Source organism: Rosa chinensis, chromosome 7 (genome assembly GCF_002994745.2).
Source record: "Rosa chinensis cultivar Old Blush chromosome 7, RchiOBHm-V2, whole genome shotgun sequence".
NCBI classification, from domain to species: Eukaryota; Viridiplantae; Streptophyta; class Magnoliopsida; order Rosales; family Rosaceae; genus Rosa; species Rosa chinensis.
The window spans coordinates 49,286,389-49,301,162 of NC_037094.1; the positions used below are offsets into that span (position 1 = coordinate 49,286,389).

At 35.3% G+C, this 14,774-nt stretch overlaps 1 protein-coding gene and 1 long non-coding RNA gene across 2 annotated transcripts; one reads left to right on the top strand and one right to left on the bottom strand.

Annotated features, from left to right (window-relative positions):
* The first annotated feature begins 704 nt into the window (after window positions 1-704).
* Window positions 705-5,443, top strand: LOC112180588. Its single transcript, XM_024319143.2, has 3 exons — window positions 705-1,977; window positions 4,535-4,610; window positions 5,061-5,443. The coding sequence occupies exons 1-3, from the start codon at window positions 1,609-1,611 to the stop codon at window positions 5,183-5,185; spliced, it is 570 nt and encodes a 189-aa protein (XP_024174911.1). The 5' UTR covers window positions 705-1,608; the 3' UTR covers window positions 5,186-5,443.
* A 5,541-nt stretch (window positions 5,444-10,984) lies between these two features.
* LOC121050530 lies at window positions 10,985-11,553 on the bottom strand. The gene is made up of 3 exons (XR_005803249.1): window positions 11,492-11,553; window positions 11,347-11,380; window positions 10,985-11,161 (listed from the first exon to the last, which is right to left on the bottom strand). It is a non-coding gene; the product is annotated as an uncharacterized LOC121050530 (long non-coding RNA).
* Window positions 11,554-14,774: the final 3,221 nt, after the last annotated feature.

Genomic DNA, 14,774 nt, shown 5'->3' on the forward strand with positions numbered 1-14,774 from the left:
TGCTTGCTTTCAAAGATCTTCAAGTTCTTCATCTCAAGGCTTTGACATTCATCTTTCACGGTGGATTTCATCTTCTTCTTTTGTTTTCTTTGTTTGATTTCATAAAACTATGAATTCTAGTTAACATGACTTTAAGGGTAAAGTTTAAAACCCGTCTCTATGCATGAATAAAAGTTGCAATTTTTATATGTTGGTTTCTATGTTGCTTATGTGAGATTGCTTAATTGATTTTGGATTACAGAAACTTTTGCATTTTTATGTTCTTTGGTGGCCAATTTAGGATATATGCATGTAACCGTAGTTAGATTTAGGTAAACAATTCACCTAGTAGTTTTGTGAACCTATTTCATAAGTAGTAAAGGCTTTGGACAAAAGTTGAAACCAATTAAGGAGGATTGCAAATAGATGAACTTTTTCATCCTACGTTGTGCACTTTAATTGGCATAATTTCTTTGTTCTTCATGCGTTGAATGTGTTATTGATTAGCTAGCTTTCTAGACTATGATTGCATGTTCAATAGGCTTAATTTAGGTACTTTCACTTAGATTAAATATTCAAGGAAAGTAAAATATGAGAAATCGTTTGTTTTCTAACATTTCACATGGTCAACTTTTTTCTCATGACATAGAAAATCAACTATAGGAATTGTAATTGAATTTCGTGCATATGGATGTGGTTTTGATCTTTGTTCCTTGCGTTCCATCATTGCATATGTGTTTTTACATTTTATTTGTTTTATTTTATAATCCTAAAACCCCCTAATTTTGATCTCATGTAATTTTGTTTATTTGTGTAAATAATACTTCATACTCTTCATTAATTCATTATTTGTTTATGCAATTACATGTGTACCCTCAATCCCCAGCTTGAACGATCCATACTTTTTTTATATAGACAACTACATTTTACATGGTTAAATAGTGTGCTACATTTAGCATGTCATGAGTCTAACTCAAGACTTTCTTTCTTACAAAGTAAGCACTTGTACCACTAAATTAGATGATACTGGGCAAAATCTATACTTTTATATGAAATAATGCCGGCCTTGTATCTTTAGTTTGTCTCGGACCACAAAAATCTCAAGGGCTGCCCTAAGAAGATACCGGAGGCGTGGTTTACAGCTCTCGTACATAATGGCATGTAGTTGAAGCGAACGAGAGATTCCTTGAGAGTAGTTGAAAGAACCAACAGTGACATTGCTCGTGAAGGTACTCATACGTCAATAACCAAGGGCACATGGCTGTTGGTACTGCTAGGTTCCTATTTATGTATCAAAATAAGGATTGGTAGTAGCGAGTTATTCAGTTTTGCTGCAGGTGGAAGCATTTATCAAGGATGAGGTAATAATAATGCATGTGATGGGGCATTGGATGTAGTCAACTAGCAGAGTCGTTTTCTGCGATAAATAGTCGATTAGTTAATTTTCTCTGAAACATTAACTAAGAGAAAATGACAGGATTGGTGAAGTCATTCAAAACATGAGTACAGATTGAACTGGCAGCCCCAGCCAAACTACCTCATAAAGACAGCATGTCATTTTAATAACACACACACTCACTCACTCACTCACTTCACTTCTCTCTAGCTCTGATCTGTTCTCTTGCTACCATGATGAACATGAAGAGCAGCACTGCTACTAAGAAGAAGATGACGATGATGCCGAGGGGGTTCATGTGCCACTCTCAGGCAGCAACTGCCGTCTGCGTGAGCAGCGCCGATGCAGCTCGGTCCGCGATCGTCCCTGCTGCTAGAAATACGAGAATGATCAACAACTACAATGTCAGGTACTCGAAGATCGTTGAGTCACGTAGGTCTGGCAATTTAGCTGATCATGGAAAAAAACCAGTCTTGTTGTCTTCCATGATCAAGAGAGAGTCGGCTTTGAACTACCACCACCACCACCATCATCACTCGAAGCCGAAGATGTCACTGCAGAAAACAGCGTCAGTTCTACCTTCTACAGATAATGTCTTCCAGGTAATTATCTAGTTAATTACTTTCTACCAATATGAGAAAACGACCATTGATGATAAACCGTTAATCAGTATGTGTATGCCAATATTGTCAGATAAGAATTGTATCGATCTTTTCAAACCTGATAAGAAATTTGCAAATGGAATATTGAGGCACCATATGCGTTTGTCTCATTAATTGTCTGTCTCTGCTATATTTGTTTAATCTGCCAGTGCGACTTATTGTTTTGTTTTCCACATTTTACTATTTATTCTGACAGTACTAGCTAGATACCAAAATTCGATCTTCAGATCTATATGTATCTTGTCTACTAATAATTCTAGCCCTCATGCACCTAAAATCGAGTACAGATAGGGATGAATTATTCGTCGTCCATTAGTTTATATTACAAACTTGCATATTTATTTTTTCTCTTTTTAATTGTCAATCAGCTCAAATTAATTTGAGAGTGCAGTTTTTTTTTTTTAATGCAAAATGGATTTACCTGTAAATCTTAATTAATTTGAAGTTCAAACAGACGAAGCTATCTCCTTACTTATAAAGTGTCACATTACCTAACATGCAAAAAATTTAGTAAATAAATTTGGGATCTCTAACAATATTGATAAAGAAATTGAGTGTAACAAACTACGTGGTAGTGCAGAGGCGGAGCTAGAATTTAAAGCTAACTGGGGCACAAATTAATATAAAATATCAAAATATGAAAAATCTCTATTTGAAATTCTATCTATTAAAATGATGATTGTTCTCAACAAGATTTCATATTTTAAAATCGTTTCTAAACATTTTCCTTATTTATACTAATAAAATGTGTTTCTCAATAAATGAAATCAAACGATCAAGTATCAAATTGGAACAAGATTTGATTTTTCTTGTAAATACATTCGATATAAAGAAAATAATTTATAATTAATTAATCCATAGACCAATTAAGTTACTTAAATAATTAGAACAAAAATGTTGAAGCTAAGGAGTAAGAAGAATCGAACCCTGAAAAGGGTTTCAGGGCAAAAAGCAATCTTACCGTTGTGCCATGATGGCTACTTGGGATGTTTATTAACTTAATTTGATTTATATGTAAAAAAATTAGTGGGTCCCGTGACCCACTGTGCCCCTATGTGGCTCCGCCACTGTGGTAGTGTCTACGTACATATAATAGGTACGCATATATTTTCTTTGGCCAAATCTATACTATTATGGGTGGTTCTAGTTAGACCTCTAACTTTTTTAAATTATTAGAGCAACTCCAACAACTTCTCTATAATTTTTGTATTATAGAGAAGCAAAAGTCAAACCTTTAGCCTATTTTTCTTCTCCAACTCCAACAAATTCCCTAGTTTACAGTAATCTATAAAATCTCCATATTCTTCTTTAAAATTTTGGAGTTTGCTGTAAATATAGGGAATTTGGTTTTCTCTCTCCTCACTTTCCCTAAAATAGAGATAGTTATAGGGAATCTGTTGGAGTAAAAGAGGCTTATTTTTCCCTAAAGTAGAGAAAAATCAAAATATAGGGAATCTGTTGGAGTTGCTCATAATAGATTTTGTCAAGTCATATGAAAAGACAAATACGGACAGAGTGAGAAAAATGAAAGAAAAAAAAATTACTTTTCTTACCTCCCCAAATATAACATTCAATTAAATTGGTTTTTTCTTTTTCTAAAATTTCCTTATATTACTATATAGTTTTATAATTTACCTAAAAAAACTAAGTAAAAATAATAATTTCTATACATAGCCCATCATTTAATACAGAAGTAAATTCAAAACAATCTGATTTGAAATTTTCTTAAACTAAATTAATTGAATATTATGATATAGTTATTACTCAATCTTCCAACCCAAAACCTTTGAAATCCTTCTTTTAGCAAATTCAAAGGGATTCTAGCAACATATCAAGATCAAGAACCAACCCTCTGATTAATTTTGATGGAGGAGATACATACTCATAAGAGAGCAATATCATGTGATTTTGATTCATTCTTATTCTCGTGGTTGACAATAAAGATAAAAAGTATATTAAAAGATTATTGTATCTCATGTTCAAGGATGTTTTAGTAAAAATAAGGAGGTCTACTTAGCTTTTGCAAGTATTCTAAAAAGTAAATTAGAGGTGTACTAAGTATAGGAGGTCCAAATAGTAAATTTGGAAGTCCAACTAGAACCACCCGCTATTATTAAGAGAATAGAGCTTGCTCTTCAAAATTAATTTTTTTTTTACCAATTTAACCTTTATATATTAAAATATCATAAAATATAATTAATCAATAGGGATAATATAGTAAATTGTAAAATAAAAAACAAAAGAATAAAAATATTTATAAAAAAAAAACAAAAAATGTGATAGTTGTACGAAAAATTTTCTCATTACTTTTAATTTCTCTCCACACACAAAATGAGTGGGCCCTGCTAGTTTGTAGAAAGAGAACCCGGGCCCTCTATCTCCTAGCTAAATCATTTATTGGTTCCTGCATTGGCAAATTTTTCTCAACTTTCCTGCTAGCTATATTTGTAAATTCTGGTCTGATATAGATGAACTGTTTGCATGTGTTGGTTTGCAGGTGGTTGTTATGAGGGTTGCTCTTCATTGTCAAGGATGTGCTGGTAAAGTGAAGAAACATCTTTCTAAAATGGAAGGTACGTACGTATTTATTATTTAATTGATCTGCTATATATAACAGTATAAGTAGGAATGGGAAATATTCAATTACATCATTTTCATGGGGTTTTCCTCTTCCTTCATTTAGCACAGGTTAGTTCACTATACATGCGTCCTCTACAGAGACCACTCGATCATCTCTTTTCTTGGTTTGCCTTCATGTTATGCAACCAAATGTTTTGTTGAACAGAAATAAAAAAAATGATTTTAATGAAGGATATATAAACAGGTATTAAAATTTTCCGAAGCCAATCATTATCACTAACTTTTTATTTAAAAAGAAAAAAGAGAAAAGGAATGTTTTAAATTTGAAATAATGATCGCTATGAAATTAAATATCATTAAATTAACTAGATTTCGGTCATTATTAATTTTTTCGTTCAAAGATTATTATCTCATGAGAAATTACTTTTGGGGTTAATTTGCAGGGGTTACATCTTTCAGTATAGACCTGGAGACAAAGATGGTAACTGTAAGAGGACACGTGTCGCCAGTCAGAGTCGTGGAGAGCATTTCCAAGGTTAAAAAGGCAGAGTTACTGCCCTGCAGTTGAATGAATGAAACTGATGGATCAGGTTAAAACTAGCTACCTTACTCCTTATGGAAGGAAAGCCTCAACCGCACGCAATTAAATTCTTTCCTTTAAATATTTGTCTATCAATTTGTATTCAGGTAACTGTTAGAAAAACTAAGGTGGTCCTCCCAAAAATAAATTGATATAATTAAAGTGGGTTGCAAATTTGATTATGTGAGCTGTAGTGATGTTGATGTATCAAGGTTTAACAACTAATTCAAGGACAATTTTTGTTTCTGGTTTCTTATTTTCGTTTCCTTTTCTTTTTAATATTCTTGTACGTATGTCTCATTTTATATTGTATCTTATTGAATTAGATGGCACGAAATTAAAAGTTTTAAATACCATGGGTTAAACAATTAAACGTTTACATAAGAACAATTATGATCAAGCTAGATTTGGGATCTAGGCGGTTCTTGAATCCATCTCTGAGATGCAGGTGGGTTTCAAATTCGAGTTTGGGGTTCATCAGGTCGTTATCAGACTCATATTTGGGTTTATTAGGAATCCTATCAATTTCAATTTCAGGTTATAGGTGTAAGAATACATGATGCACACAAGATCATATCACAAATCACATAACACACAACCTGTACAAGAACAAAACAATTATGCAGCACACCAGTAGCTTTCCTAGTCCCGGTAGGAGTAATCACCTGGATTGACACTTTCAATCCCTGCAGCCACAGCTTGTCCAAGAGCATTCATCGAGGCAGACATCTTCTGAGATCAGAAATGAGCAGCTGCACAAACGGAAGAAAGTCTTCTATGCTTCAACACCAGATGCTTCAGAATGGGGCTGAGAATGTATGCAAGGAGCAGTGTTGAACATAGGGACTTTCTCCTCCTTATATATTGGCCAAAACTTATCCTCGGACTCATCCCATAAGGAGTCCTCGTTTTACTTCATGTTTATCAGTTTAGGAGACTTAAACTTATCACAACACTTCATGTTAATCAGGTTATTAACAATGAGAGTCCTACTCTTATCAAGAGATATACATCTCGATAGGTGACTGGTATTAGAGTTATAATCACATATTTCTTGTTATTTATTTAGCTAGATCAATTGTTCTATTTACTTAATGCTTTTAGATAATGTTAAGTCCACTTAATTCTAACAATAGGTCCTCTGTGGGTTTGGATTTGTGATTCAAATCAGTCTAGTTTTTGAACTCTGAGGTAGAATTTCGAGCATATTTCGATTCTAGATTTAAGTTTTCCATCCTTTCCCATCTGGATTGGGATATTAATTTTTGGTTCTCGCACTCACAAATAGTACTAAAGGGTGTCCTTTTTAATGAATTTTTTTTTTGTCTTTCACTATAATAAAAATTAAAATCGAGTTTATGTGTTAAACTTATAGGAAATAGATTGGTTAATGTCACACCATTTCGGCTCCGAGAATAGAGGGACAAAAATTAGGGTTTTGGAAACGCACAGAAGCCGTTGTTGCCTGTCCGACGGCGCCCTAGCATCGACCATAGGTCTAGGCCTCATCGATGAGTGGCGGGTGTTGCCGAACAGGATTGTAGTGGCTTGGGGTTCCAGTTTTTGGTATCCGGTTCGACTTTCTTGGTCGTGTATGATTCTTCGTCCCTCTCAGGCGGCGGTGCAGGTGGACAAGATGGATGGTTGGTGATCGACGCAAGCTTGGAGAAGGTGGTTAGAGGCTGGATCGTGGCGGCGGTTTTCCATGGATAGTACGGCGCTGACTATCTCTCCGGGTTTGGTCGATAGGAGGAGAGTGCAAGGGTGTCGAACTTTCAGGAGGATGGACGAAGCCGGGCGACAAGGCACGGCGAGTTTCTCACTGATTCTCTGTGTGGGCTCATCGAGATCTGGTTTTATGCCTGGATTTGGCCGACAAAAGTTGAGGTTGGTGTGGCTTGCTGCGTGGATGGAGTCTTTCTGGCGGTGTGAGTTCGACGGGACTGATTTATGGGGGTGGTCTGCAGGCGGGTCATCTGAAGAGGAGGAAGATGATTGCGGTGGCTGGTCTATGTCTTTGTTTAAAGTAGTTTTCTTGGTTAGGATTTCGATTAGGGTTTTGGTTAGGTTTTTCTGGTTTTTAGCATGTCCCTACTCTGTTGAGCTAGGTTGGGTCAAATTGAGGTGCCATGGATGTGGTGTTTTTCCTGGGGACGAATTGGTTTATTGTTGGTTTTGTCTTATGGTCAATGTGCTGACGAGCGATCCTTGCACGTGGTCTGGCATCTTTGGGACACGGTGTGGAAGAGGGCGTTGGTTGTTTTAGCGGTTGCCTATGAGGTGGTATCTATATTCTCGGGATTCTCGGTAGCCCGAGTCGTTGGGCGGTATTGGTGGTTAGGAGTTGGGCCCTTTCGGCTCATGGAAGTCATTTATGGTGACAGACCCGTAACTGGTTTAGGTTTTAGGGAGGAGAGTGGGGAATTCTTGTCCACCACCGGTCATTCCCGTGTTATGTAACTTCGTTTCATTTTAATAAAGGATCTTATTCTCAAAAAAAAAATAGATTGGTTAACGTTTGGGTGGGGTGGCCAAAGGATTTTTTTAGGAGAAAAAAAAAGTTGGTTAACGTTTAACTAATTAAGTGTATTAAAATTACACATAACAACTACAAAAGAACTGTTTAAAAAAAAGTTAATTTCATTTTACATGCATGATCTTTACACCTTAAATTAATTGTGCTCTTACGCTTCTAATTTCATCACATGTGCCCCCATGGTCTCAAATTTTAATCAATCTTGTACGATCATTAGCTTTTTTCATTGTGTGTGTGTGAGTTTCTATTCATACCTCCAAAATTGACATTTAATTGGACCTCCCCACTTAATAGACCTTCAACTTACATTTACAGATAACTAATATGCTATTTACATCTCCCTAATTTTTCCATATATAATGCCCATTGTCCAATAAAATCAATAGAAGTGTTTACCATTTTGGTTTTCATGGCCATAAATCAAAGTCGTTGACTAATCCATGAACTCAAGGACCCCGAGTCATTGTCAATCTTCATCGAATGAACAAACAAACCAAACTAATAGCAGATTTGAAATTCATTGAAGCCAAACTCGTACAATATTGGTTTAATAATTTTGTCAATCTAGTAAAATTCAATATAATCGAGAGGAACTAGCTAAGTTGGTATGCCTTATTGGAGCCAACAAGGAGGATTAAAGTCACAATTGTAGTCTCTTAAATTAATCTCTCTCTCTCTCTCTCTCTCCCCCTACCCCTCCCTCCCTCCCTCCCCCCCCCCCCCCCCCCCCTATCAATCTCTCCCTCTCTCCCCCTCCCTCTCAATTAATCAAAAGCCTGAATACCATCAATTTATGCCCAGACTGATGCCGATAAATCTAAGAGAATTTTGTGGGAAGATCATAAAGTAGTGGAATATGTGTTCAATTGCATATTGAGCAATGATCCAAAGAATCTATATGGGATGTATGAGGTTTAGAGTGAACACCACAATCCAAGCAGACTTCATTGTAGAGATTGTGATTTAACATAAAAAATAAAAGTAATGGAAAAATGGTAGTTATGTTGGTAGGGCTTCTTCAACACTCTAAATACTCTAAATATATATGAGGCTCCTTCCAATAAGGGATTCATTGTTTTGGTCATTTTAAGGGATCTCTTATGGGACCCATTTTTCGATCATATTTCGGCATCTCGACGTTCAGTTTTTAGGTTCTAGATCATTTATGCAAGTTTTCAGCTGAATTGATGATCCTGAAGATATCAAATCGACGAACCGAATCTGTCCAACACTAACCATTCCTATTCATAATTGTAAATCGCAGTTATGAATGCCTTAATGATTATCAATTTAGCTTAAAATTTGCAGAGATGATCCACTCATATAGACCTAAACACTAAACGGTTGAGATATGGATAAGCGATCGAAAAGTGGGTCTAATAAGCGATCCCTCAAAGTAGCAAAAAAAAGGGTTCCTTCACTGCAAGGGTCCTATATATATAGGTGTTTCTATTTATACCTCCAAATTTAATATTTGAACCTCCCTCTTTTTTCAAGCAATAATTAATTTTGTCAACACATATAAAATGATTAATAAGGACACATAAAAATAAATGGCTAAAAAAAAAATCTTATTTGAAAAAATCCCAGCTTTTATTCCATAAGAATTTATCTAAACAAATAATATCTCATCTAACGTCGCCTCCAATCTGACCGGCGGTCTTTCGCCGGCCTTCCAAGCATGCTAGCGCGAGAGAATATCCTTGTCTGGAACCGTCGTGGAATTGTATGCAATGAAACACAACGAGCCCTTATTGATCACGTGCAAATGAAGAAACCAAGCTTGATCTTCTTATAAGAAACCCTTGCTAAGCCAAACCATATCGATGCTATCATGCACCGAATTGGATTTTATGGTAACATTTGCTATGCACATGAAGATGATTCCCAAGGACTGGCCATGTTTTGGAGACAAGATCTACATGTTGAACTTTGAACATCATCTCCCCATCACATTGACATCAGTGTTGGTAAAATAGGAAAAACCTTCTAACTATAGATTCACTGTCGTTTATAGTTTTACAGCAAGGAGTCACTACACCAATAACTTAAACACACAACACCTTTTGCACAACGGAAAAAAAAAATTTGTTGTGTGATGAGAGAAAGTGAATCATACAACACGTTTAAAAAACTTGTGTCGTATAAGGCTATTAAAATTCAAAAGTTTTTAGCAAGAAGGTAATTGTACAACACTTACAAGAATGATTCGTTGTGTGAATGAAAAAAAAAAATGAGCGCAGATTTCCCTCCTACCTTGACTCAAATTTGGCCCCAAATTTATACTACATTGTACAACCACTACTAGAATTCTGTTCATTTACATCAGTCCAGAACCGATATAAAACTAAATTCTGACCGATCTCTTTGTGGCTGATGTAAAAGATATAGACATCAGTATAAGCGAGTTTTTAACCGATGTTCCAGACAACAACTAACATCGATTCTGAAACACAAATTGATGTATAATCGTTATAACCATCATAATCTTATATGTTAACTATATTTAATTCTTCATATTTTCACATTTTATGCTTAATAAAGTATATCTCAAACAATACCTAAGTGAACATTTAAATCGATTACAATTTCAGAAATGATGTCTAATACTCTCGTAGACATCAGTCTCCAAAAACTTTTGTTTATTCGTGTCCATTTTTACGTGCATCTTGCAGCCTTATTCTCCTGAGAATGATGTATGTGTCTTTAGGCAACATCGGTTAATCTATTAAGAATGATGTTTTATGTTACTAGGAAAATCGCTTTTTGTTGGTTGAAACGATGTCTAGTAGTTTTGTAGACATCATTTCTATTTTTCAAAATCGATGTCCTGTATTTCATGACAAATCAGTTTACTTTATAATAGCTGATTTGTACGTTGATAGTAGATAACGGTTTGGTATTTGGATATCGATGTGCATTGGTTTTGTGTACATCGATTTTGGGGTCACATTTCGATATGTTGATAATCATGAGACATTGATTTTTATTTTGATACTGATTTCTAATGACAAGAAACTTTTTACTGAGATCATGAAGCTGCAAGTTTAAAGTTTTAGCTACTTGGTTGTGCACACTAACACATCCAGAAAACAAATTAAGTTTTCATAAAATTGCTCCTTTGCACAAAAACATCACAATTCTCACTTTTTGCAGAATTTTTATCGTCATCAGAAGATGAAATGAGATGTTCACCCAGGCTTTCATTGTCTTCCCCACCTTGATGCAATTGGTGAGCAGCTAAGTACGTCTTCACTTCTACGAGTGGATTTCCATTTGTGTGGAAAACGCTGCATGTTGAAGTCCCTTCTGCCATCATGGTTAAAATCCCTGTCGTCCCGTCTTTCTTTTCCCTCTCTCCTCTCCTTTTCTTTTTCACCATGCCTCCTTTGCCCTTCTATTTTTATGCACAACTAAGCTTTGAGTAACTGAAACGATGAATTTCAATGTTACTTACAAAGAAAAGATGAATTTAACGTACAAAGCAGTCCATTTTAATCTTGCAGAGTGGACAAAACTAAATTTTAAACAAAAGAATCATAAAATATAAATCCTACAGCTTCTTATCAATTAGTTATGGCTTCTCTCTTTATTGCAAAAACAAGCAGTTTACCTGCTTTTCTTTTAAGAGAACATATCTTCCAATCCTGAGAAAAGAGAAGACGAAACAAAGTTACAACAAATCAAAGAAAAAAATCAGAGAGAGAGAGAGAGAGAGATACCACAAAGAATATCAAATACTCAGATGGAAGAGATACCTTCTTGGATCTAATTCTGCTAATTGCTTTCTCAAGTTTGGTCTCCACGCCCTTGATCTCCTTGATAGACGTATTGCTAAACCCTCAGCCATATAACCCCTGGATATCAACAGTATGTCAATATATATCTACCAAGGTGAAATTATTTTGTTATATATATATAGGGTTGACCTAGTCTCTTTGAGGTTACTTGTTACTGTTCTGCAAAGTGGTTATCTGGGCAAGCAGTTTGGCAGCTTCTTGCTGATAGTACTGAGATTTATGAACATACACAAACTAATAGGTTTAGAAGCATCTCACTGAGAGCCAAAATGAAGATTCATTCAATTTTGGCATACCAAAGAATGCACACCTTATATGTTCTGTATACTCTTCTTGTTTTCTCTTCTTGACAGCTCTTGCCTCCTGTAGTCTAATGAAGATACAAAATTAGAAACAAAATGACATGCAATTATAAGAATGGGCAACATGTTACAAATTATTCTGTTTTCTTTCTAAGGGAGGGTCGTAGAAAGAAATGTGTAACTATTGCCACTCTAAGAAAACCAAACACATGCTTTTATAATGTAAGATAGTTGAAGTACGTTCATCATTGGACATGAACCAAAATACTCACCGTGAAAAGGTAGAGGCATCAGAATGTTCAGTGCAGGCCTCTCCTCAGTCACTTCCTTGTGTCAACCATCCGAAATTCTTAAAGACAGTTCCAATCCAAAGTGCTTCATACCATCATCTTTTCTGTTAGAACTTCCAACGTTGCAGTTGGGCCAATTGTCAAAGGTGCAAAGCAAGTCCCTGACCCCAACTGACTGTTCAACCTCACTAGATAGATAGCCCGCGCTTTGCTGCGGGTATTTTTATTATCGATATGTGTTTTCAGTTTATCAGAGTACATAAACAATAATTATCTTTTAGCTCAACCCTAAATGAAGCTAGATAGTCCATGCTTTCTTTCTGGATTTTCTGAGTTGAAAGAGCAAGTTTCAATGCAAAACCAATGGCACTTCAACATCTTCTGCATGGTTGATGACTCCTATTGCTGAAAAAAATTACAATGAAGAGTTACAAACTTTCCTTGATTATTAGTTGATTAACTGGTAAACAGAAGAAAAAAAATATGCATGGAGAGATTACTAGAAACCAAGATTAAGAGGAGCATTACATAAACTGCAAAAAATAGACCAGAAGAACCAAGTAAGAGAACCAACAACACATCAGCTCATTTCAGATAAACCCGGCCTCTCCTCTCAGCAATTGAGATGCTTTTGTACCTAGTATTTGTGACTAAGAAAGAGCTGGAGAACCACTCAAAAGCCACAATTACAATGGATATTTAAATCCAATACACATTGGATACAATCTTAAGAATAAAAATAATGAAATTGCCAGAACATGACTAAAAGAAAGCTTTTGATCTGTGAACGTACTACATAATGATGACAATTTTGCACAATCAAAAGAATGTATTTTGATAACATAGTTTTTCGAAAATCTGAATGTGGTTATCTCTCTCCAGTCCAAAGTTAAAGCCACTGACCCTCTGTAAACCTCTCCCACTCTCTTCCCCTTCAGCTCAAGCAAACAGCTTAAAATGCTGCTCTGTTCATATAATTTATTTGCAAAGTTTTACTGGCCACTTTTAAAGCATTAGGCAGTTGCAGAGGTCCATATTTTTCAGACATTTACTTGAGGGATTGATGCAAGCAAAACCAAAACCCCAAACAAATGTGTGCCGTAACTTCCTCACATTCCTTCCTTTCATCCATACCACACTCCTCAAATTATTATAAATGCCTCTTTCCTCAGTCTATCTACCCATCTTTCTCTAATCATCATCAATCTGCTCCCCCGCTTGAAACGGAGTGCTAGTCTGATCTCTAGCTGGCTAGCTAGCTAGCTAGCAAGCCACTCAGCATATATATGACAATAATTCAAGTATGTCGTCTGACACAACACATTTTTTTCTTCTTTGAATTAAAAGGGAATACATATATATTCAAAGTGAAAGAAAAGCTATATATTTATTACTGGGCAGAAGGGATTCCAGGCATTAGATTATATATAAACATGCACAGTCAATCTGTGGGAGTGTGAAAGAAAAAAAAACAAAATTAGGTTTATATATATTGAATTCAAATTTAGAATTCATATGAATTCTACCTAGAACTCAAAATTACCGAACTTTCTTAGCAAACAAGCATATGGAAAGTGATGTAAAATTAGGGGAAGACAATGAAGATAATAAACAAAACAATTCACTTGAACATTCAAATTAAATTTGGTATATTTCAAGAGCAGAGAATGACTCACAGCTGATGCTTTAAGAGAACCCACAAATTGTCTCCTCTCTTTTCCTCAAGAGAAGTGGTACTGGTGATTCTAGGAACAAAAACAATTTCAATTTGTTCTATCCCATAATCAAAATAGCTGGAACAAACAGAAAAAGAAACATGAACTCAAACAACCAACCAAAACAAATTAATCTTGCAACATGAAAGAAGATTGAATGAATTGAAATACCTGTTTAACATGAAAGGATTTATCACTTCATAAGAGGTTGACCCAATATGCATAACAGATTCATTGTCCAATCTATCACAACCTTCAAGCATTTCAATATATGTATTGCTCAAATTAGAAGTACTGCCATACTTTAGCTGCGATATATCCTGCATATTTTGAATGCATGCACTTTCAGCTTCCAAGTAAGGAGTTATACAGGAGTTCTGCACAAGAGGTAGCAAAACATGCAATCTGCATATGAGACTCCACAAAGCTAATCTATTCTAGAAGGAGGAATATATCTCGAGCTATAAGCAACCTCATGAACATGTGCTGGCTTCATATATCTAACAACCTATTTTTTCTTTCTTTCTTAACTGTTATGAAATAAAATTGATAACTTAAAATGGGGAACGACCTTTGATACTGGTGATTCAGAATTGACTTTAAATCATTGATTATTTTCTTGATGTAGCATATCTAATCTCAGAAACTGGCCGAAGTTAACAATATACTGCATCATTCTCAATATACACCTATAACATCCTTCATGTCAGAAGTACAACTAATACCCTTGACTAAAAGCAAGATCACTCTATCATAAATAGACTTACTTGGGCATCACTTGTCAAAACAGAACACAAGAAACACTAATTAGTTAAAGACTATACAACCATCAAAGTCAAACAAATACAGAAAATGAATCAAAAAGTTACTTAAAGAGCAGAGCGAAAAAATCTAACTTATAGTGTGCCTTCTCCACACATGTTGCCACAATTAG

What these genes read in the sequence shown, in the direction of transcription:
- LOC112180588 (XM_024319143.2), top strand. Translation starts at nt 1,609, where the DNA reads ATGATGAACATGAAGAGCAGCACTGCTACTAAGAAGAAGATGACGATG. An exon ending in CTACAGATAATGTCTTCCAG is followed by an intron (nt 1,978 to 4,534) that starts GTAATTATCTAG and finishes GTTGGTTTGCAG; the next exon opens with GTGGTTGTTATGAGGGTTGC. An exon ending in ACATCTTTCTAAAATGGAAG is followed by an intron (nt 4,611 to 5,060) that starts GTACGTACGTAT and finishes GTTAATTTGCAG; the next exon opens with GGGTTACATCTTTCAGTATA.